This window comes from Carlito syrichta, unplaced genomic scaffold (genome assembly GCF_000164805.1).
Source record: "Carlito syrichta isolate Samal-C Ts95f unplaced genomic scaffold, Tarsius_syrichta-2.0.1 Scaffold310650, whole genome shotgun sequence".
Taxonomy (NCBI): Eukaryota; Metazoa; Chordata; class Mammalia; order Primates; family Tarsiidae; genus Carlito; species Carlito syrichta.
In genome coordinates, this window is record NW_007254746.1 from 960,293 (window position 1) to 984,109 (window position 23,817).

The 23,817-nt window shown below is 37.4% G+C and overlaps 1 protein-coding gene across 1 annotated transcript in view; it reads left to right on the top strand.

Annotated features, from left to right (window-relative positions):
• Positions 1-23,817, top strand: part of TRPC3 (transient receptor potential cation channel subfamily C member 3) — a 69,375-nt gene that overhangs the window by 38,820 nt on the left and 6,738 nt on the right. The window contains 5 exon segments of the mRNA XM_008068393.1: positions 1,270-1,503; positions 6,060-6,324; positions 9,705-9,900; positions 11,237-11,446; positions 13,820-13,903. Of these exon segments, the coding sequence (XP_008066584.1) occupies positions 1,270-1,503; positions 6,060-6,324; positions 9,705-9,900; positions 11,237-11,446; positions 13,820-13,903 (989 nt within the window).

Genomic DNA, 23,817 nt, shown 5'->3' on the forward strand with positions numbered 1-23,817 from the left:
GTTTGTTAACTTGGAATGTTTTGTCCTCTTGTCGCAGAACAGCATTTTCTGTTTTCAGTTTCTTTATAATGTCCTAGGGCTTCCTACTTCAGGGTTTTGTCTTTTTCAGAAGATGTTACTCACTTTCTTAGCATGAAACAGAAATGAGGAGAGAGGGTAGGCACATGATGTAAGGTTGGCGAGAAATTCTCTTGTTAAAAATCTTGGGGTCTTATTTCTCCAGTGATCACTTTGTTTTGTTTTGTATTTCATTTCAGTAGTTCTAAGGGTATAAGTGGCTTTTAGTTATATGGATTAATTGCATAATGTTGAAGAAGTCTGAGCTTTAAATGTACCCATCACCCGACTAGAGCACACTGCACCCAATAGGTGATTTCTCATCCCTCTGCTCTCTCCCACCCTCCCCCCCGAATCTCCAGTGTCCATTATACCATGCTGTGTGCCTTTGTGAACCCATAGCTTAGCTGCCACTTAACAGTGAGACCATGCGGTATCTGGCTTTCCATTCGGAGTTATTTCACTCAGGGTAATAGCCTCCAATTCCACCCAAGCTACCGCAAAAGATATTATTCCATTAATTTTTATGGCTAAATAGTATCCTATGGTGATAGATAGACAGACAGACAGACTACATTTTCTTTCTCGGTTGATGGGCACTTAGTCTATATCTTTGCAATTGTGAGTTATGCTGTAATAAACATATGAGTTGGAATGTCTTATTTGTATAGTAGATTTCTTTTCCTTTGGGTAGATACCAGTAGTGGGATTGCTGGATTGAATGAGATCTATTTTTAGTTCTTTGAGAAATTTCCGTTCTGTTTTCCATAGAGATTGTACTAATTCATATTCCTACCCACAGTGTATAATCGCTGTGGTTTGATAACTAACCATTTTGATTTTTATAAGAACACATTTTCTTCTCCAAAAATCTTATGGAACAAAATCCTCTGACTTGGAAGAGCCTTCCTTACCAACTTTCTTTCCTCCTTCCTGCACCCACCCCCCCACCTCTATGTGAATAGAGACATTTCTGGTGTCACCTGTAGAACTGTGTTGCTCCAGATTCTAACTTGGCAGATGAATCATTTCCTTAGTGGAGGCTGCTTCTTCCATTTAACCCAGCCCACAGCCTTGGTGACCATGCAGTCAGCCAGTGCTTTACAGATAGGATGTTTCAGAGGTGTGTGACCTGACTATGGACACAATAATAGCTTCTCAATCTAAGCTGTAACATCTAACCTGCCTCTCCCCCCATATTTTTTGTGGCAGGAATGATGTGGTCTGAGTGCAAAGAACTCTGGCTGGAAGGCCCCAGGGAATACATTTTGCAGCTGTGGAATGTGCTTGACTTTGGGATGCTCTCCATCTTCATTGCTGCATTCACAGCCAGATTCCTAGCTTTCCTTCAGGCAACAAAAGCACAACAGTATGTGGACAGTTATGTACAAGAAAGCGACCTCAGTGAAGTGACACTCCCCCCAGAGATACAGTATTTCACTTATGGTAAGTCATTAGCTAGGATCCTCTTATGTTTCAGGAAAAGTATTAGAACCACATTTTGGAAGGAAATTCCAGTGAGAGTACATTTAGTATGAGATGTGTGTTGGATATTTATGGACAGTGGAGAGAACATGAACTTTGGAACTCTAAAAACATGTCAGGGTTATGACTCCCCCTGGTTTGTCTAAGTCAATTTGTTTCTCTGTACCTCAGTTTTCATATCTATAAAAAGATGTTGTAAGGTGGGAGAAAATTACCTTTAAGACTAGAGAAGCCATAACTCTTAGGGCTGGAAACTATCTTAATTAGGGGAAAAAACTTGATAAGCTGCTTGATGTATTTAAGGGAACTACTTCACCACCATGCTAACGACTCTAGACAGATCATCAAAACAAAAAGTCAACAAGGAGATCTGGAATCTCAATGTGATGCTTGACCAAATGGACTTAATTGATACCTACAGAACACTCCACCCAACAACCATGGAATATACATTCTACTCATCACCACATGGAACGTACTCTAAGACCGACCACATCCTCAGCCATAAATCAAGCACAAACAAATTCTATAAGATTGAAATTCTGCCATGCACCTTCTCAGACCACAGTGGAATAAAAATAAATATCAACACTAACAAAGTTACCTCAAAACCCACAAAGACATGAACACTAAACAGCATGATGCTAAACAACTCCTGGGTCAACACGAAAATCAAAACAGATATTAAAAGATACCTGAAAATGAATGAAAATGAAGAAACACCATACCAAAATCTCTGGGATACCATGAAAGCAGTCCCAAGAAGGGAATTCATATCTCTACAAACACACATGAAGAAAATGGAAAGATCACAAGTTAGCCTAACAGATCACAAAGTTAACAGCCTAACAAACCATGAAGAAAATGGAAAGATCACAAGTTAACAGCCTAACAAAGGAAGCTGGAAAAGCAAGACCACCAAAACTCTAACTTCAGCAGAAGAATCCAGATCACCAAAATAAAAGCCCAAATTCAGGACACAGAAGATAAAAATAAAAGAAAAAAAGTAGTGAAACCAAAAGCTGGTTTTTTTGAAAGGATAAACAAGACTGGATGGACCCCCTAGCTAGACTGACCAAGAAAAAGAGAGAGAAAACCCAAATAAACACAATCAGAAATGAAAAAGATGAAGTTACAACTGACCCAGAAGAAATACAAAAGATTATCCGAGATTACTATATAACCTCTATGGAAACAAACTTGAAAACCTAAAGGAAATGGAGGCCTTTCTTACATCATGCAATCTCTGCAGGATGAAACAAGAAGAAATCGAGACCCTATATAGAGCAATAACAATCCAGAAATTAACTATCTCATAAGAAAACTACTTACAAAAAACCCCCTTGTACCAGATGGCTTTCCAGCAGAATTCTACAAAACATACAAGGAGGAGCTGATACCTATCCTATTGAAAGTGTTCCAGGCAATCAAGAAAGATGGAACTTTCCACAAATCATTTTATGAAACTAATATCATATTGATACTCAAACCAGGTAAAGTCCATCAAAGAAAGAGGACTACAGGCCAATATCCTTGATGAACATAGGTGCTAAAATTCTCAACAAGATTCTAGCAAACCGTATCCAACAACACATCTCAGGAGTCACCCACCATGACCAAGTAGGCATCATCCCCAGGATACAGGGCTGGTTCAACATCTGTAAGACCATAAATGTAATTAAATATATCGACAGATGAAAAGACAAAAAACACACGATTATATCATTAGACGCAGGAAAAACTTTTGATAAAATCCAGAATCTCTTCTTGATAAAAACCTTCAAACATCTAGGCATAGATGCAACATACCTCAAAATAGTAAGAGCTATCTATGAGAAACCCACAGCCAGCATACTGCTAAACAGACAGAAATTGGAGCTATTTCCCCTGAAAACTGGAACAAGACAAGGATACCCACTGTCACCCCTCTTGTTCCACATAGTATTGGAAGTCCCGGCTAGAGTAATAGATAAGAGAAGGAAATCAGGGGTATCCAAATACGAAAAGAGAAAGTTAAGTTATCTCTCTTTGCAGATGACACGATTCTATACCTCGAACACTCAAGAGAATCTGTCAAAAATCTCCTTGCACTGATAAAGGACTTTTGCAAAGTCTCAGAGTATAAAATAAATGTGCAAAAGTCAGCTACATTCCTATACACCAACAATAAACAAATAGAAACCCAAATAAAAAAGACAACCCCTTTCACAATAACCAAAAAAAATGAAATACTTTGGCATCTAACCAGAGACATCAAAGACCTTTACAATGAAAACTATAAAACACTGCTCAAAGAAATCAAAGATGACACAAACAAATGGAAAAATATTCCATGCTCATGGACTGGAAGAGTTGACATTGTTAAGATGTCCATTCTACCCAAGGCAATCTACAGATTTAATGCACTATCCATTCAATTACCAGCAACAGTCTTCTCAGACCTGTAAACAGCAATACAGAAATTCATATGGAAACCTAAATGACCACGAATCACCAAAACAATCCTCAGCAAAAAAAAAAAAGTGGGAGACATCACACTCCCAGACTTTAAACTGTATTATAGAACTATAATAAACAAAACAGTCTGGTATTGCTACAAGAACAGGCACATAAATCAATGGAACAGGATAGAGATTCTGGAAGCAAAGCCTCCATTCCTCAACCAACTCATCTTTGACAAGCCTACTACAAGAACCACTGGGGAGAGGAGAACCTATTCAGTAAATGTTGCTGGGAAAACTGACCACATGTAGAAGATTAAAACACGAGCCCTGCCTATCACTGTACACAAAAATCAACTCTAAATGAATCAAAGACCTAAACATAAAGCCTCAAACTATAAGAAACTTAGAAAATGCAGGAGGTACCCTTATGGAAATTGGAACTGGCAACCAATTCCTGATCAAAACCCCAAGTGTCCATGCCAAAAGAGATAAGATAGACAAGTGGAACCTTATCAAACTTACAAGTTTCTGCAAAGCCAAAGACACTATCAAGAGAGCAAGGAGACAGCAAGGAGACTGAGAAAAAACATTTGCCAACTGTCTATCTGACAAAGGAACTCAAACGTGCCACAAAAAAAAGGCCCTATTACAAAGTGGGCAAAAGATACGATTAGGCACTTCTCAGAAGAAGACATATGAGCAGCCAACAGATACATGAAAAATGCTCAGCCTCACTAGCAATCAAAGAAATGCAAATGAAAACCACACCGAGATATCACCTAACTCCATTCAGGATGGTCATTATCAATAACACAAAACAACAGATGCTGGAGAGGATGCAGCAAAAAGGGAACACTTCTATACTGTTAGTGGGGATGAAAACTAGTACAGCCTCTGTGGAAAACAGTGTGGTGATTCCTAAAATATTGAAAAATTGACCTCGCATATGACCCCATAGTCTCCCTACTGGGAAATTTAGACACGTTATCTGTTATCATCAGCAGAAAAATATTTTAATATACCAAGGAGATTCATTCAATCTTTAAAATCTTCAAATCTTTAATTTGTAATTAAAGAATTTACTTAGATTGTATTTGTGTGATATATACCTTGACTATTTCCTAATCTATTTACTTTAATGTATTCGTGTATATTACTGACTGTTGTCTGAAGGGAAATTTGTGGATTCAGGCTTCCCTACTTCTATGTATGGTTTTGATCAAGTTTTTAACCTTTCTAAGTCTTGGTTTCTGTACCTATATAAAAAGGATAATAATTAGCATCAAATCCAAAAGGCCATGGAAAGCAGTGTCTGAAAAGGTTCAACATTCAGTAAGTGTTAATGTTTGTTGTTGCAAATGTCTACAATGTATCCATTCTTTTGAGTGTGACTCAGTTCACACAAAATTAACCATAGTGTTCGTTGACCCATCAGTTCTGCTGCAGACTTAATAAGTGGCTTTGAAAGGATTGCTAGGGGCCCTCATTCAGAATCTATATTCAAAACGTTTTCACTTCATTGTCCTTTTACGTTTTCCAGGGATAAGTTATACTGCTCAGATACCACATGGTCAACACCATTGTGATTTCATGACATTCTCATTCCTCAAAATATATTTTACTTGCATAAAATATTAGAGGAACTAATTTCCCCAGAAAATATGGAAAAGAGGTTTCATTCCAGCAGTGTCGATAGGATGTTAAAATAACTAGTCAATAAATCTAGTAACCGAGAGGACAGATCCATCAAGTCAGTTGTTTTGTCATCCTGGACACAGTCTATGACTAAGGTACTTTAACCTCTTCATCTTTTGTATTTTATTCTGTTTCTGCTCAATGTGAAGTCAGTTTAGTGTCTTTATAATGGTATTTCCTCTGTTGAAAGTAATGTAGAATTTATGTTTGGGGTTTAAGATGAAATATTGTACCTGGACAGTAAATTGAATCTAGAGTAGTTCCAACTGAGATGGTAGCCACCTACCTTCAAGATGGATCCTATTTAAGGTATTCACTTCACATGGTTAGTGATGACAGGAAAGCTCCATGTTTAATCTCCTTCTCCCTTTTTTCTAGCCAGAGATAAGTGGCTGCCTTCTGACCCTCAGATTATCTCCGAAGGCCTGTATGCCATCGCGGTTGTGCTCAGCTTCTCTCGAATCGCATACATCCTCCCTGCCAACGAGAGCTTCGGCCCCTTGCAGATCTCTCTTGGAAGGACTGTAAAGGACATATTCAAGTTCATGGTCCTCTTTATTATGGTGTTTCTTGCCTTTATGATTGGCATGTTCATACTTTATTCTTACTACCTTGGGGCTAAAGTAAATGCTGCTTTTACCACGTAAGTAAGACATCTTATTGAAATGGTATGATAAAGGGAAATTCTAACAAGTCTAGATGAAGCACAGGAAAAATTTAAATTGTTGTAATAAAAATCTTTTTTTTTTTTTTTTGAGTCAGGATCTCAGCTGTCGCCCAGACTGGAGTGCAGTGGTAGGATCACAGCTCACCACAGCCTCGACCTCCTGGGCTCAGGTGATCTTTCCACCTCAGCCTCTCAAATAGCTGGGACTACAGGTGCACACTACCACACCCGGCTAATTTTTAAAATTTATTTATAGAGACATGGTCTCTCTATGGTGCCCAGGCTGGTCTCATACTCCTGGGCTCAAGCAGTCCTACCGCCTTGGCCTCCCAAAGTGCTGGGATTACAGGCATGAGTTACCACGTCCAGCCTAAATGTTAAGAACAGGGGAAAAAAATCCATGACAAACAGTGCCTGTATGTTATTGCATTGCCCTGAAGGCTCATCTCTGATCTTAGTGAGCATTTGACACAGAATGCATCAGAATTTAGAAAAATCCTAGACAAAACTGGATATTTTAAGATAATGGGATAACAAATTTCTAATACCAGATGTCTCTTGCATTATGTATAACATTAAATTTAGTTTCATCATTTTATAGCCAGTACTGTTCTTTCAAAAAAGAATTGCCAGTCGGGCACATTGGGTCATGTTGTAATCCAACACTGTGGGAGACCAGGGTGGGAGGATTGCTTGAGCCTAGGAGGTGGAGACTGAGGTGAGCCGTGATGGTACCACTGTACTCCAGCCTGGACAACAGAGTAAGACCCCAACTCAAAAAAAAAGTATTGGCTTTTATTTTAATGTATTCATTCTAATCCGTACAATGAGAAGAGGAAGAGGAAATTATAGCTAAATGTTTTAAACCCACTATAATGGTAATGCCACTTCCTTTCTTTGGTCATACTGGTTTGTGACTGGAGACTCACTTCTTCCATGAAGTGAAATTCTAGATTAAGCTTTCTTAGTCATTGCCCCATTAAGGCCCATCGTTCAGCAGGGAAACATCCAGATTGTGAGATCTTTTCTCACTTCTTGATTTTGGTTGTCACAATGGTGGGACCCTCTCTCTGTATTGCAATCCTAACAGGTGGGGAGATGATGAACTCTCCCTGTTCTCTCTTTGTTCCCCATAATGCCACAGCTCAAAACAAAATACATACTCAGTAAGTTCCCTGTAGACTAGAGGAGAATATCAAGCGTTTGAGGACATCTAAATTGTTCTGAAATAAAGTTTTTAAACTGTTAATATAGAACAGGTCTTAGAGGTGAAAGAGACTTGAAACTCATTTTATTGTAATGAAGAAAAAAAATTTGGAAAGGACAGAGATATGCTGCACACAGTGCCACCCCTGCCCCATTCTTCCTTCTAACTCTACGGCAACTCATTTTATACATTCCATTTTCTTCATTGTTTTGTTTGGGGACATGGCAACATGATGTAGTAAAAAGAACATGGGCTGGAAAGTCAAGCAGACCTGGATCTGAATGCAGTCTCTGCTGTTTTCTAGCTGTGGCTTTCAGTTAAGTTACTGAATATTTCTCAGTGTCTGCTTTCTTATTTTTAAAGTAAGCACAATAAAGTTTAAATAAGGTTGTTGTGAGGATTATGTAAGGTGAGTTATGTAAAGCCTCTTGCCCACAGTAGGAGCTCAGAGCTGCCAGTGTCCTTCCCTTTTTTGCTGTCCCCTCTTCCCACACACGTTCTCCATATAGATTCAAAGAGAAGTTAGGGGCAGGAAGGTTTGCAAAAGAGCAAGAGGGAAGGAAAATTGTGTGATACGGTTAAATAAACAACAGGACCAAAGAGGTTATAGTTTTCCTAGGTCTTTGGTCAGCATCTATGCTATAACACCACACGATCAAATACGTTGTAATAGAGAGTTACTCTGTAGGAATAGAAACCTTTCTATTCAACCCTCTATCCCTAAGGTCTATCAAAATTTCTAGAATGTCATAGGTGTTCCATCAATATCTGTTGACTGACTGAATGAATAAATAAACTGGTACTTAAACCTATAAATCTATAGAGTTTATTGTTATTTAGGATCTGTTATAACAGATTTTTAATAAGTACTGTTTTTATAAATTTTTCTCTGGGAAAAAATCTCTTTTGAACCCTTCTTTGTAACAGAAATCTACATTTGCAAATCTCATAATTTAAGGATTATTTATTTGGTTCACAGATCAGTGATTGCAACTTGGTTATATGACAAAACCAAACAAATATGAGCTGCCAAAGTTCATTTAAGGGACAAAAGTAGGTAATTATTCTAGTGAGGGCCTAAGTGCTAATTGTTGTGATGGGAGAATCAAGAAGTAGATGGTATAAGTTAGGGGAAAGAACTGGAATCTCATTCTGTTGTCTCTTTCTTCTTCATTAACAGTTAAGTATTATTTCTAGGTAGGCAATATATTCTTCCTTGTTGTTGTTTAGAGATAGGTTCTTGCTACGTTGCCTGGGCTGGACTCAAACTCCTGGGCTCAAGTAATCCTCCTGCTTTAGCCTCCCAAGTTCCTGGGGCTACAGGCTCACATCACCATGCCCAGCTCAGTAATATATTCTTGTGACACAAGTATTCAAATAGGTGCCTGCAGGGAAAGCCTGTCCTCCCCCCACCCCTGGACAGGTCTTTTAGTTCTCCTCAGTTCCTAGAGGCAATGATTTCTTCTGGATACTGTCAGAGATATGTTTTATGTAAACAAAAATATAGGTATTTGTATGTATACTCTTTTTTATTCAAATGATAGAATATTTCACACTTGCTGCATCTTATTTTTCATGTAATATAACTCAGATATAATTTTATAAAAACACATGGAGATAGATCTGCCTCATTTTTTCCCCCGTGACTGCACAGCATTCTACTGTATGGAGCCCATTTGCTATTGAGAAATAAGTTAGATTGTTTTTATGCTTCCCTGATGCAAATCATGCCACAGGAATATGTTTGTACATCCTTTTTTGAAGTGGTTATATAATTTTAATCCCAAGCCTGTTCTACTATAGAAAACCTGATTTAAATATACAAAGTCAAGCCCCAAGCTCCCATCCTTCTAGGACAAAGGAGCAAGCATTGTGACTTGACTTTGACCTTTTCCTGCTGAGAATTCAAGAATTGTCACTTGATGATAACATCAGAAAAGCTGGACATTGGCACCATTTAATCACCAGTTCCTGAAAATATGAGATAATAATTTATATTAAATTTTATAACAAAATAATTCTACTCTTGGAATATATTTTGATGGCATTTTACATCTGCATAGTAGTCAGACCCTAACTTGCTTTCACTTCTGACTCTTTAATACTGAAAACTTAATTAACTTACTCTGTGCCTTATTTTTTTCAACAGTGTAGAAGAAAGTTTCAAGACTTTGTTTTGGTCAATATTTGGGTTGTCTGAAGTGACTTCTGTTGTGCTCAAATATGATCACAAATTCATAGAGAATATTGGATACGTTCTTTATGGAATATACAATGTGACTATGGTGGTCGTTTTACTCAACATGCTAATTGCTATGATTAATAGCTCATATCAAGAGATTGAGGTAAACCTGTTTTCTGTCCGTGGTGTCTGTCCTTATCATCCCATCCTGATAGTATGCTGCGTCTGCTTCTGTGTCTTGTGCATGCCACGAAGAGGCTTAAATTCAAGCAGAGAGAACTGGGTCTTTCCCTTTGTTTTCCAACTGGATAGGTAGTCACACACTTCCTGGAATCTTCCAGGAGCATAGCAGGTGTTCTCATGTATTTATTTATTTATGTAACTTATGTATGTATTTATTTAATGCCTTCTCTCAGGGTGTATTTCAGAAGTTGTGAAATTAGTAGCTAGAAGAAGCATTGGCCCTAGGGAAATTATTCTCTCCTAGGTTTGCCAGTGAACCACTCTTCTTGGTAGAAGAATTACTAAATGCTTGTCAAACACTGATGATATTCTTTAGCCAGTCAAAATTTTTAGTATTCTAGAAATCACTTGACTTTTGGTTTGGGATTGGGCTTAGTTGGATATCTCTCTTCACCATGGTGTATGTTTTCTTATTTCTTATGTCTTCCAGTTTAGTGTTCAGCATCTTTTTAGTGCACTGCTGTTTGTTAGCTCCACTGAATCTCTATGTATGTATAGAATATTGTAATAATATGTCCATGAAGCAGAAGTTAGGTCCTGGTGGCCATCTAGGCCGTGTGAACAGAATAAGCCAGTTCCCCCCGCCTCCCACCATGTACCTCTTCCTCCTCCTCTCCTCTATCAGTTAGGGTGGTTATGCTCATCACTATGGACAACACTGAGGGTGGATGGAGATGCAAGATAAATCTAGGCTACTTAGGGACTTGCATGACATTTAAGGACATGTGGCAGACATGTACATGCTGACAAGCAGTTCATCTGAGTACCATTTCTTTCCTTTGCCCTTGAAGTGTAATATGATGTGTCTATAGCCTGGCTTGGGTGGGTCTAGGTGAGGAGGGAGGACAAGCAGAGAATGGAGAACTATTGCTGGACATGCATAATTGGCTGGGGTGGGAAATGGAGGGACGAATTAATCTTTTCATCCTTCCTTAAACCTAAGGTTTTCTTATCTTTTTAATTTGTTTTTGGATGGTGGACAGGAAGTTCTGGTTCAGTTTCAGTGGGTATAGACAGAGGTATATGGAAGAGAAAAAAGTTTTAAATTAGTTTTTTTTACTTGAAAAATGAGACTATTATGTAGGCCTATAGAGATATTTGTAGATAAATGTGTCCCTCACTACTAAGTCCCTAAGTAGTATTTCACAAACCTGTTCAAAACATGATTTAGCTTATTGTAAAAACATACTGGCATCAATTACTAGAATATTTAGTTTTTTAAATTGGTTATTTCTTTTTCTATTTTTGTGACACAGGATGACAGTGACGTAGAATGGAAGTTTGCTCGTTCAAAACTTTGGTTATCTTATTTTGATGAAGGAAAAACATTGCCTCCACCCTTCAGTCTAGTTCCTAGTCCAAAATCATTTGTTTATTTCATCATGCGAATCATTAACTTCCCCAAATGCAGAAGGAGAAGGCTTCAGAAGGATATAGAAATGGGAATGGGTAACTCAAAGTCCAGGGTAGGTATCAAAAACTTACCAAGATCTGCAAATAAATGTTTTATATTTTTTCATTGTCTCTTGATGTTCGTTTAATATTTATGTATGTACTTAGATGATGTTGAAAGTAACTGTCCATTCCATAGCCTTTCATAGACTAACACATAATATGTTCATAATGCTGCAAAAGTCATTTAGTCTATGCCCTGATTTTAATCAGAACCTCATGTAAACTACCACCAGTGATTGGCTGTGACATCCCTTGATTTAAAATAATACCTCATATGTATGTAGTGAGAATACTGTAAGGAAGAGGGTCTCAGCATTAGACCTGAATTTGGATTCTGACTCTTATGATTATTAGCAAGTAACGGATAAATCACTTCACCTGTTGAACCTTGGCTGTCTCACCTGAGAGAGAGAGTCATTGTGAGGGTTACATGAGATATAGAGTCCCAGTCTCAACAAATATGAGAGCCCTTCCTAGTCACAGTTTATAAAGTGCTTTGCTCTATGTTTGAGCCTCATGCAACATTGTGAGGTAGCTATTGTCACTATTCCTGCTTTATAGAAAAGACAATTATTCTCACTTTGTAGGTATGACAGTTGAAGTCATTCAGATAACTTGATCCTGCAAGGTCACATAAGCTAGCCAGTGGGCATAGAGGTATGGCATTCAAATTCTCGCATCTGATGTCTAGCCCTCTCCATGTACCTTTCTGCCTCTTATGCTCAGCCGCTGAGTCCAGGCTTGGCTCCTGGCCCACTTCCTCCCCACACGCTGCTTCTTCACTTCAGTTGCAGTGTGGCTGGTCTTGTCACCCTGAGCGGCTCCTGCTGCTGCTTCTGAAATTGACGTTTTTAAGAAGATTTGTCTTTCGGGGGTTATTAACAGAGACTTTATTTCTAAAAGAAAGTCTCCCGAATGTGGGAACTCATAAATCTCGCACGTCACAGAACACACCTCAAAGCCTTCTTACTGTAGGCAACAGGTTTCACTGGTGTCATTTCTGATAAAGTCATAATGTAGACAGGGAAACACTACAAGCCAAGTTGAGAAGAACGTGCCTGGTAGACTGGTGGCTAGCTAGCCCTCTGTAAAGGACAGTCAGCTTGCTCTCAGAAATGTGAGGGAAGCATTCTATGAGGCTGTCCTCTCCTTGACAGGAAGGAATAGCTGTTCTCAGAGAGGATGCTGGAAATAGAAAATTGAACATTCATCTCTTGGGTGATGTGCACCTTGGCTTCCCAGTCTTCCCATATCTTGTTAAAAACTGCCATAATAATAAATGAAAATGTGATTTTGTGTTTTAAATTGTACATAGAGCTGTTTAAATCTCTTTAATATTATTCATATTCACATATATGAATATGAATAATATATTTACATATATTGAGTGCAGTAAAAATTTGGAGAAATTATATTTTTCTATTTTTCTGCTTTAGAAGAGAGGAAGGAGCCTCAAGAAATCTTTTTAGCTAAGCTTGAGAGCTAACTTGAATCAACAGCCAGATACTGACCTCAAGTGACAACTAGGAGAATTAACTTTGTTAGCCAAGGTTTTATTCTGGCACTGTTCTGAGAGAACAAACTGAGGAGGATCTTTACCAATTGTTGCCACTTCCTTACACCCTAGCATCCCACGCCTGCCCGAGTTGTCATGGCGGGAAGCCAGGTGGTGAGGTCAATATATCTTTCTGTATAGGGGGCCCTGCCTTCGGATCACACCTTGCTGGTGACAGTTTGCCCATAGATGAGGAGCAGGCCCTGCTCTTACATGTGAAGAGTAGACATTCGTTGTGTGCTTCTCTTGCTTTCTGATCCTACCTACTCAGACGCTAAACCCTCAAAAGAAAAAGAAAAGCAAAATTATTTCCCAGTTCTCTCCAAAGCTGTAAACTTGGCTCAGTATATGCCAAAATGCTTTGGAAAATGTGTTATTTTGGCTAATATTTTAGTGCTACAAAATACCAGATGGCACCATCTGAACGTGCAATGTGTTTCTGTTCACATCTAGGAGTGGAACATAGGCTTAGGAGTGTATTGAACTGCTTCATTGGAACTTGGCCTTCTAGATGCCATGAGTGTATTTTGCTAAAGTACACAAGTTCCCCAGGAAATATATGTTTAGTATGAGCCAATTTCTAACATATATTTTCAATTAACTACTTCTATTACAGTAGTACATATTGCTGACATTTTGATAAATGTGAGCATATTGCTCACATTAATCTTTACCTTTGGGAATATATTAAATCACATATAAGACTCAACTTTCACAAAATGTTCCTCGGAAATGTTGACTCCAGAAATGTTATCAAAGAGAATAAAATGGATTATATTATTATTCTAAATGTATTCTAATTTACTAGGTTAATTGTATTTTTTCCTAGTTAAACCTCTTCACTCAGTCTAACTCAAGAGTTTTTGAATCACACAGTTTTAACAGCATTCTCAATCAGCCAACACGTTATCAGGTAAGCATTCATTAGACATTTCTCTTGATCTGTATGTAAATGTGTGTGTGTGTGTGTGTGTAGTGAGTAGAACTATATTCTTCAGATGAACTATGAGGATAATTCAGAGCAGAGAAAATGAGAAAATAGTGTGTTAGCTGGAGGGGACTTTAGAATTTAGAGTCAAAGTCCTTTGCTTTGTCTTTTTTTAAAACTCAGTTAGTGTTCTTTTTGCAATATTGTAAACAAAGTTTTGCTACAATTTCCAAAGAACACTTATGTATACCTCAAATTGGAGAAAGTAGTGGGAGATAGGGTATATTAGAATGAATATAGCTCTCATAGTAGGAAAACCTGATACATTTCTCTAGGTTTTTCTTTCAGGTGATTTATTTTTTAAATGGATTATTAGGCCATACTGTTTCATCATTCTTTAAAATATCTTTTGCATATTGGATATGACATTTGAACACTACTGTCCAACTCAGAAGAGGATTTTGTTCTTTATTTTTCATTTGGTGATCATCTTGATCAAATGTTTAAATTTCCAGTGTGAGGCCAGGCACAGTGGCTCACACTTGTAATCCCAGCACTTTGGGAGGTGGAGGCAACAGGATTGCCTGAGCCCAGGGTTTGAGACCAGCCTGTACAACTTGGTGAGACCTCGTCTCTACAATAAATCAAAAAATTAGCCAGGTGTGGTGGTGCACACTTGTAGTTCCAGCTACTTGGAAGGCTGAGGAGGAAATATATCCTGAGCCCAGAAGGTCGAGGCTGCGGTGGCCGTGAGCATGCCACTGCGTTCTAGCTTGGGCAGCAGAGTGAGACTCCAACTCAAAAATATATATAGCCGGGCTCGGTGGCTCAGCCTGTAATCCCGCACCTTTGGGAGGCTGAGGTGAGTGGATTGCCTGAGCCCGCGGGTTCGAGACCCGCCCAGGCAACTTGGCGAGACCTCATCTCTACAATAAATCAAAAATTAGCCGGGCGTGGTAGCACGTGCCTGTAGTTCCAGCTACTTGGAAGGCTGAGGCGGAAGGATCCCTGAGCCCAGCAGGTCGAGGCTGTGGTGGCCAGGAGCGGCCACTGCACTCCAGTCTGGGCGACAAAATTGCTTGGCACACTGTCAAAGTCTTACTTTATTTTTTTCTTAGATTTATCTTTTTAAATTTTATTAATAAGCAAAAGCTTTTTTTATTCTTTTGCTTTATTGGTTGTATCTAATTTTATTTTTTTAATTGACAAATAATTGGACACGTTCACAGGATACATGTTGATTTTTCAAAACAAATACTGTATAGTGATCAGGTCAGGGAAATTGGCATTTACATTGTCTTGAACACTTACCGTTCCTTTTTGTTGGTAATGTTCAACATTCTCCTTCTGGCTGTTTGAAACTATACAAGGGGTAACTCCCCCCAACCGGAATTTCTTTATTTAAAAAGTGTGTATTTAGCCTTACTTGTTTAAACTTCAGTCACTTCCACAGTACTCTCCTTTTGATGCAATACACCTATTGAGATACCTTTTCCACTGCTCCAGTTTTTGAACTCAGCAGTTTTTGATACCTTTTAGTGGCTCTGCCGGTTTTTGTTTCATTTCTTCCACATCAGCAAAATGTTTCTCTTTGAGGACTTTTTGCATCTGGGGAAACAAAAGTTGCTCAGGGCAAGATCGAGTGGATAGGACAGATGAGACATGGGAGTCATGCCATTTTTCGTCAAAAACTGCTGAACACTCAGCGCAGTGTGGGCAGGTGCACTCGTAAATCACCCATCATGAAATGGGCAAATACATGGAAAGAATTTCCCCCCAAAAAAATTCACTGAATCCGAACGCAGCCTTTCACAGCAATGCTGGCTGGTACACTGATGCTGATGGGTTCCTAGAACACTTACCTAGCGAGGGAAACCTGTCCTACAAGGGATCCACCCTCCAAAAGATAATTCCAGTTTTTTTTTGGGGGGGTTCCCCTTTTGTTTATTATTGTTAACCACAGTCATCCTATTGAGGTATGGAACACTAAAACTTATTCCTCCTCTCTGGCTGTAATTTTATAATCTTTAATAAATCTGTATGCCTCCTTTCTCCCTACCTTTCCCCCTACCTTTCCTAGCCTCTGGTATACTCTTTCCTACTTTTCACTTCTATGACATCAACTTTTTTGGCTTCCATATATGAGTGAGAACATATGGTGTTTATTTTCTGTTCCTGGTTTATTTCACTTTATATATATATTTCACTTAATACATGTATTTTATATAAAATACACACACACACACACACACAAACACACACACACATATATTCCTCCAGTTCCACTCATGTTGCCACAAATGACTGGTTCTCATTCTTTTTTGATGGCTGAAAACTAGTCTGTTGTGTATATGTACCGCATTTTCTCGATCCACTCATCTGTTGTTGCACACCTAGGTTGGCTATTGTGAATAGTGCCGCTATAAACATGGGGAATATCTCTTTGAGACAATAGGTTCTGTGCCTTTGGATACATTCCCAGTAATAGGGTTGCTGGATCATATCATAGTTTTATTTGCAGTTTTTTGAGGAACCTCCATACGGTTCTCATAGTGGCTATATTAGTGTACATTCCCACCAACAGTGTTCAGGTGTTCCCTTTTTTCTATATCCTCACCAGCATTTGTTATTTTTGTCTTTTGATAATAGCCATACTAACTAGGGTAAGATAATGCCTCATTGTGGTTTTGATTTGCATTTCTCTGATGATTAGTGATGCTTTTTTCATATATTTATTGGTCATTTGTATGTCCTCTTTTGAGAAATGTCTGTTCAGATCACTGGCCCATTTTTTAATAAGATTATTTTTTGTTATGGAGATATGTGAGTTCCTTGTATATTCTGGATATTAATTCTCTGTCAGATGAGTAGTTTACAAATATTTTCTCCCATTCTGTATGTTGTCTTTTCACTCTGTTGATTGTTTCCTTGCTCTACAGGAGATTTTTAGTTTGATATAATCCCATTTGTTTATTTTTGCTTTTGAGGTCTTATTCATAAACTCTGTTCCTAGACCAATTTTCTGAAGCATTTCCACTATGTTTTCCTCTAGTAGTTTTATCATTTCAGATCTTAATTTAGGTCTTTGGTACATTTTGAGCTGATTTTTGAACATGGTTAGCAGTTGGAGCCTAGATTCATTCTCCTGCTTGTGGATATCTAGTTTTCCCAGCACCATTTTTTGAAGAGACTGCCCTTTCTTGACACCTTTGTCAAAAATCAGTTGGTTGTAGATGTATGGATTAATTTCTCAGTTCTCTATTCTGTTCCATTGGTTGGTGTTTGTTTTTATGCCAGTACCATGCTGTTTTGATTACTACAACTTTGTGGTTTATTTTGAGGTTTGGTAGTGTGATGCCTCCAGTTTTTATCTTTTGCTCAGAATACTTTGACTATTTGGGGTCTTTTGTGGGTCCAAACAAATTTTAGGATTATTTTTTTCTATTTCTGCAAAGAATGTCCTTGTAATTTTGATAGGGATTGTGTTGAATCTATAGATTGCTTTGGGCATTATTGTCATTTTAACAGTATTAATTCTTCTGATCCATGAGCATGGGATATCTTTACATTTGTTTGTATCATCTTCCATTTTTTTTCATCAGTGTTTCATAGTCTTTCCTATAGGGGCCTTTCCCCCCTTGGTTAAATTCATTCCTAATTATTTCAGTTTTTTTGTAGCTATTGTAAATGAGATTGCCTTCTTGATTTCTTTTTTCAGCTAATTTGCTGTTCATATATAGAGATGCTACTAATTTTTGCATGTTAACTTTTTGTCCTGCAACTTCACTGAATGTATTTATTTGTTATATATTTATCAATTCTAAGAGTTTTTTGGTAGAGTCTTTAGGTGTTTCTCTATAAAAGATCATGTTGTCTGAACAGGAGCAGTTTGACTTGCTCTTTCCAATTTGGATGCCCTTTATTTCATTCTTTTGCCTAATTGCTTTGGGTAGGATTTCCTATAGTATGTTGAACAAGAGTGTTGAGAGTGGGCATCTTATCTTGTTTCAGTTCATACAGGAAAATCTTTCAGCTTTTCCCCATTTAGTAAGATGTTAGCTGGGGTTTGTCATATATGGCCTTTATTATGTTGAAATACTTTCCTCCTGTACCTAATTTATTAAGAGTTTTGTCATGAATGGATGTTGAATTTTATCAAAAGCTTTTTCTGCATCTATTGAAATCATCATTGGTTTTGTCCTTCATTTTGTTGATGTGATGTGTAACGTCAACTGATTTGTGATGTTGAACTACCTTTGCATTCCTGTGATAAATCCCACTTGTTCATGGTGTGTTATCTTTTTGATGTGTTGTTGGATGCAATCTACTAGTATTTTATCGAGGGTTTTTGCATCAGTGTTCATCAGGGATTTTTTGTTGTATCTTTGCATCAGGGTTATGCTGGTCTTGTAACATATTTATTTATACTGAAAAATTGAAGAATGCTTCAATTTTTCAGTATAGTTTGAGAAGAATTGCTATAAATTTATTTTTTAAAGTTCAGTAGAATTCAGCAGAGAAGCCATTTATTTGCTCCTGGACTTTTCTTTGTTGCAAGACTTTTTATTACTGATTCAATCTTGTTACTTATTATTGGTCTGTTCAGGTTTTTTTATTTCTTCTTGATTCAATTTTTGTAGGTTGTGTGTGTCCAGGGATTTATCCATTTCATCTAGGATTTCAAATGTACTAATATATAGTTTTTACAATAGTCTGTAAAGATCCTTTGTATTTGTGTTATCTACTGTGATGTCTTCTTTCTTATTTATGGTTTTATTTATTTATGCCTTATTTCTTTTTGTCTTAGTCTAATTGGTACACACTAGGGCCTTACAATATGTATATTCAGTCAAGTTTTATTTCTGGATAATTTCCTTGAATTATATCTTGAAATATGTTTTCTGCTCCATTGTTATGAGTCTTTTCTTCAAAGGTGCCAGTTAGATGCCTGCTGAATTTTTCTTGGCTTTCATAGCTATGGTTGTTCTCTGTATTCCTTTTGAATTTTTCATCTATTTCTATTTTTGGTTTTTTTTCTCATACGGTATTTTGTTTTTAATTTGCACGTTATAATTATACATCTATAGTGTATGGTGTGATTTTTGATACACATATACATTGTGTAATGATCCAATTACCATATTTAGCATATCCATTGCCTCATTTATTTGTCATTTATTTATGGTGAGGCCGTTCAAAATCCTTTCTTCTAGCTGTTTTGAAATATGCAGTCTAATATTATTAGCCATAGTCAACCTACTGTGTACTTGGATACCAGAACTTATTTCTTCTAACTGTAATTTTGTGCCCACTGACTAATTTCTTCCCATCCCCCTTACCCTCTTCAGACTCTGGTAACCACTATTCTATTCTCTACTTCTCTACTTCTATGAGACTAATTTTTTAAGATTCCACATAGGAGTGAGATCATGTGGTATTTGTCTTTCTGTGCCTGCCTTGTTTTACTTAACATAATGTCTTTCAGATTCCTCCATGTTGCTGAAAATTATATGATTTCATTATGGCTGAGTAGTATCCTATTTTGTGTGTGTGGGTATATATATAAAATGATAGATATATATCTATCATTTTATATATATACCCACACACACAAAATGATAAAATGATATATAAATCATTTTATATATATACCCACACATACAAAATGATAAACTGATATATAAATCATTTTATATATATACCCACACACACAAAATTTTATATATATAATTTTCTTTATCCACTCATCCGTTGATGAACACTTAGATTGATTCCATCTCGGCTGTTGTGAATAGTGCTACCAAAAATATGGGGGTGCAGATGTCTCTTTGATAAAATGATTTCCTTTCTTGTGGATACATTCCTAGTCATGGGTTTACGTCATAGTTCTATTTGTAGTTTTTGAGAAGCCTCCATATAGTTCTCCATAATGGGTGTACTAGTATACATTCTCAGTGTAAAAGAGATCCCCTTTTCTCCATATTCATACCAGTACTTGTTATCATTTGACTTTTTGATAATAGCCATTCTAATGGATGTGAAGTGATACCTCATTGTGGCTTTGATTTGCATTTCCCTGATAATTAGTGCTATTGAGTATATTTTTATATACCTGTTGATCATTTGTATGTCTTCTTTTGAGAAATATCTCTTCAGGTGTTTTGCCCATTTTTTAATCAGATTATTTGTTTTTGCTATTAGGTTGTTTGAGTTGCTTATATATTCTGGATGTTAACTTTTTGTCAGATGCATAGTTTGCGAATATGTTTTCCCATTCTGAGGTTGTCTCTTTACTTTGTTGATTGTTTCCTTTGCCGTGCAGAAGCTTTTTAGTTCGATGTAATCCCATTTGTCTATTTTTGCTTTTGTTGCTTGTGCTTTTGGGGTCTTATCCAAAAACATTTTTCCTAAACCAGTGTTGTGAAGAATTTTCTCTATGTTTTCTTCTAGTAGTTTTATTGTTTGGGGTCTTACATTTGAGCCCTTAATTCATTTTGAATTGAATTTTGTATATTGTAAGAGATAGAGGGTCTAGTTTTATTCTACTGTGTGTGGATATACAGTTTGCCCAGCATCATTTACTGAAAAGATGTCCTTTCCCCAGTATGTGTCCTTGGTACCTTTGTCAAAAATCAGTTGTCTGTATGTTCTTATTCATGATTATCTATAAGCTGTCTTCTCACTGAGTCCTCACATGGTGCAAAAGGGGCAAGAAAGCTCTCTGGAATCTCTTTTACAGGAGAACTTTTAGGTCCTTAGTCCACAAATAAAAAGAAATTTATAAACAACAGAAAAACACTAATCCAACCAGGCACAGTACCTCATGCCTATAATCCCAGCACTTTGGTAGGCAAGGTGGCAGGATTTCATGAGCCCAAGAGTTCTAAACCAGCCTGGATAACATAGTGAGACCTTGTCTCTACAAAAACAACAACAACAACAACACAAAGTAGCCTATGTAGTGGCATGCACCTCTAGTCCCAGCTACTTGGGAGACTGAGGAGGAAGGATCACCTGAGTACAGGAAGTTGAGGCTGTGGTGAGCTTGAGCAACAAAGTGAGAAACTGAGTGAAAAAGAAAGGAAGGAAGGTAGGGAGGAAGGAAGGGAAGGAAAAAAAGGAAAGAAAGGAAAAAAGAAAAGAAAGAAAAGAGGAGGAAGGAGGGAGTGAAGAAAGAAAAGAAAACACTAATCCCATTGTGAGGGCTCCACCCTAAGAAAACACTAATCCCATTTGTGAGGGCTCCATCCTTATCACCTAATCATCTCTTAATACTATCACATTTAAGGTAAGGATTTCAATATATGAATTTGAGGTAGATCAAGCATTCAGTTCATAGCAATGAATGATAACAACAGCTGTTGAGCTGTGGATTTTTTGTGATTACAAAAAAAAATTCCAGAACTTAGTCTTGTTATATGACCACTAGGTTCAGTTGCTCATGGCATGGTAACAGACCAATACACCGAAGCAACAGGAATTGTAGCAGAGAAAGAGTTTAAAAATTGTAGGGCAGCCAAATAAGGAAATAAAGGAAAACCTTAAATCCATCTCTCTGAGGAGTTTAAGGGAATGTTGTTGGGTAGGAGGCTGAGGAACTAGGGTCACTGATTGGTTAGGTGATAAATCGTAAGAATATAAAAACTTCATTCTTGTGCTGAATCGGTTCCTTTGTGGGGGGGGGGTCTTCAAACTGACTGGTGTCAGTGGACTCAGTGGAATATAGGATCTGGAAAACATCTCAAATGGAAAACTTGAGGTTTCTTAATGTTAAAGATGTCATCTATAGAAGTTAGGACCTTTGTGAAAAGGGCTGCATGACTTTTATGCATAAGCAGGCATAAGAAAGTGGGCTATAGGGCAAGCTGGTTAATGCTTAGTTATGCTTTACTCAAAACTTATCCTAGAAATTCCTTTAAATTGCAGCTGCAATAGTGTGTGTGTGTGTGTGTGTGTGTGTGTGTGTATGAACCTAGTGATTTACTTTTATTTCATGAGGACAGTTTCAGTCTGCTAAATGGGAGTTTTCCTTCAAAGTCATAACCCTTGGGAAACAATAATTCTAACGGTGCTATCATAACTCAGAACATTTTTAGAACATCTTTAAAAATTACCTTTGAGACCCGCCTGGGCAACTTGGTGAGACCTCATCTCTACAATAAATAAAAAAATTAGCCGGGCGTGGTAGCGCACACCTGTAATTTCAGCTACTTGGAAGGCTGAGGCAGAAGGATCGCTGGAGCCCAGCAGGTCGAGGCTGCAGTGGGCGGGAGCGGCCACTGCACTCCAGTCTGGGCAACAGAGTGAGACTCCAACTCAAAAAAAAAAAAAAATTACCTTTATAGTTAGTCTTTAAACACACAAATTTTCTAGCTACTGAACGTAGCTAATTATTCATATTAACAAGATTCAGTGCATGACTTTACATTTTTAAAAAAATAGTCACATCCAACCTCAAATTTAACACATAGCCATCACCAGTAGGCACAGGAAAAAGTTAATCAAGCAGAGGAAAAGGCTAGTTTGTTATTTCAAAGAAAAGAGCTTGGACCAGTGGTTAGAAGGCACAGTGAACCAGACTTTGGCTCAATACAAAGGATTTGATTTCTAACAGCTACAGTTGTCCAAAAATGGATTAAACCAGCAGTCTGGAAAAAGTAGCAGGCTCTCAATCACAGATGTTTATACAGAGGCTGTGTGATGGTAATCTTTCAGAAAGTTTCACAATGAAAATATGAAAAACAATAACTCCCAAGGTTCCTTTTCCTTCTAAAATTTTACTCTAAACTTCTGAGTTTTTTGTTTGTCCAAATCAGCCTTTATTCACCTTTTTAGATTACTGAAACTCATAGAACAAAACCTACCAAAGATAGTCAGTCAGATCTGGCTCCTCTGCACAATTAAATGAGAGAATAAATGTCAAAGTACCTAAGAGTGCTTAATAAGTGTTAGTTGAAGTTGTAGCCATAAAACATAGGCAAATAAAAAGAAAAAATTTCAAATATTCAACCACTCACATCTTATTCTAGGCCACCCCCTCATCCTAATGGAAAGTTGAAAATGAACTTGGGTTTGTTTACAAGAAGGAATGTTTGAAGTAAGAACCACCTGGGGTCTTTACCTAACTACCACTCAATTCCAGTTTGGGAACTTCTCTCTAGGCTTTCCACACTATGGATGGAGAAAATTAATAGTTTTCAGAGTCACAATATCTTCCTTAAAGAGTGACTCACAGAGTCTTACCAAGAACTCTGTATAATTCCTGGAAGTTTGTAAAATGTGAGGTTAATCTAAGACTCTTAGTGTGTTAAGTTAGCAATTTGACCAGGAGAGAAGAAGGATGAATCTGATATTGGTCAACTTAATTTTTGGCACTGGTTTTGATTAAAGAATCATTTGGAGATTTAGTTAAAGGTAGTATTTTAAATGGTACTTTTACTCATTACATATGAATTCATAGTCCTTGCCTTAGTACCATCAGTATTAAGATAGGTTAACCAAGATTTGATTTACAGAAGCATAGACAATCATAAGAAAATAGTAGTTACATTAATTAAGCACCTACTATGTACTTTACATGTACTTTCTCTTTTACAAAATACATTCTAGCCTTTTATTATACAGACTAAGGCACCAGGGTTCCACAGCTTGTGAATGATAGGGTCACAACTCAAATCTAAGCAATTTGTTCTTGCAGCTCACAATCTTAACTATGTTAAAGAAAACCAGAACCGGACAGCAGTTAAAGTGGTAAACATAGGTTTTATTCAGATTGCACTGAGAGCAAAGAGACCTCAAATCTGTTGACTATAACACAATACTGCCTTAGCTTCCTAATAGAATGAAAATGGACAATCTTTGTCTTTTCTCTGAGCTACAGATCATTTTGGATTTCTCAT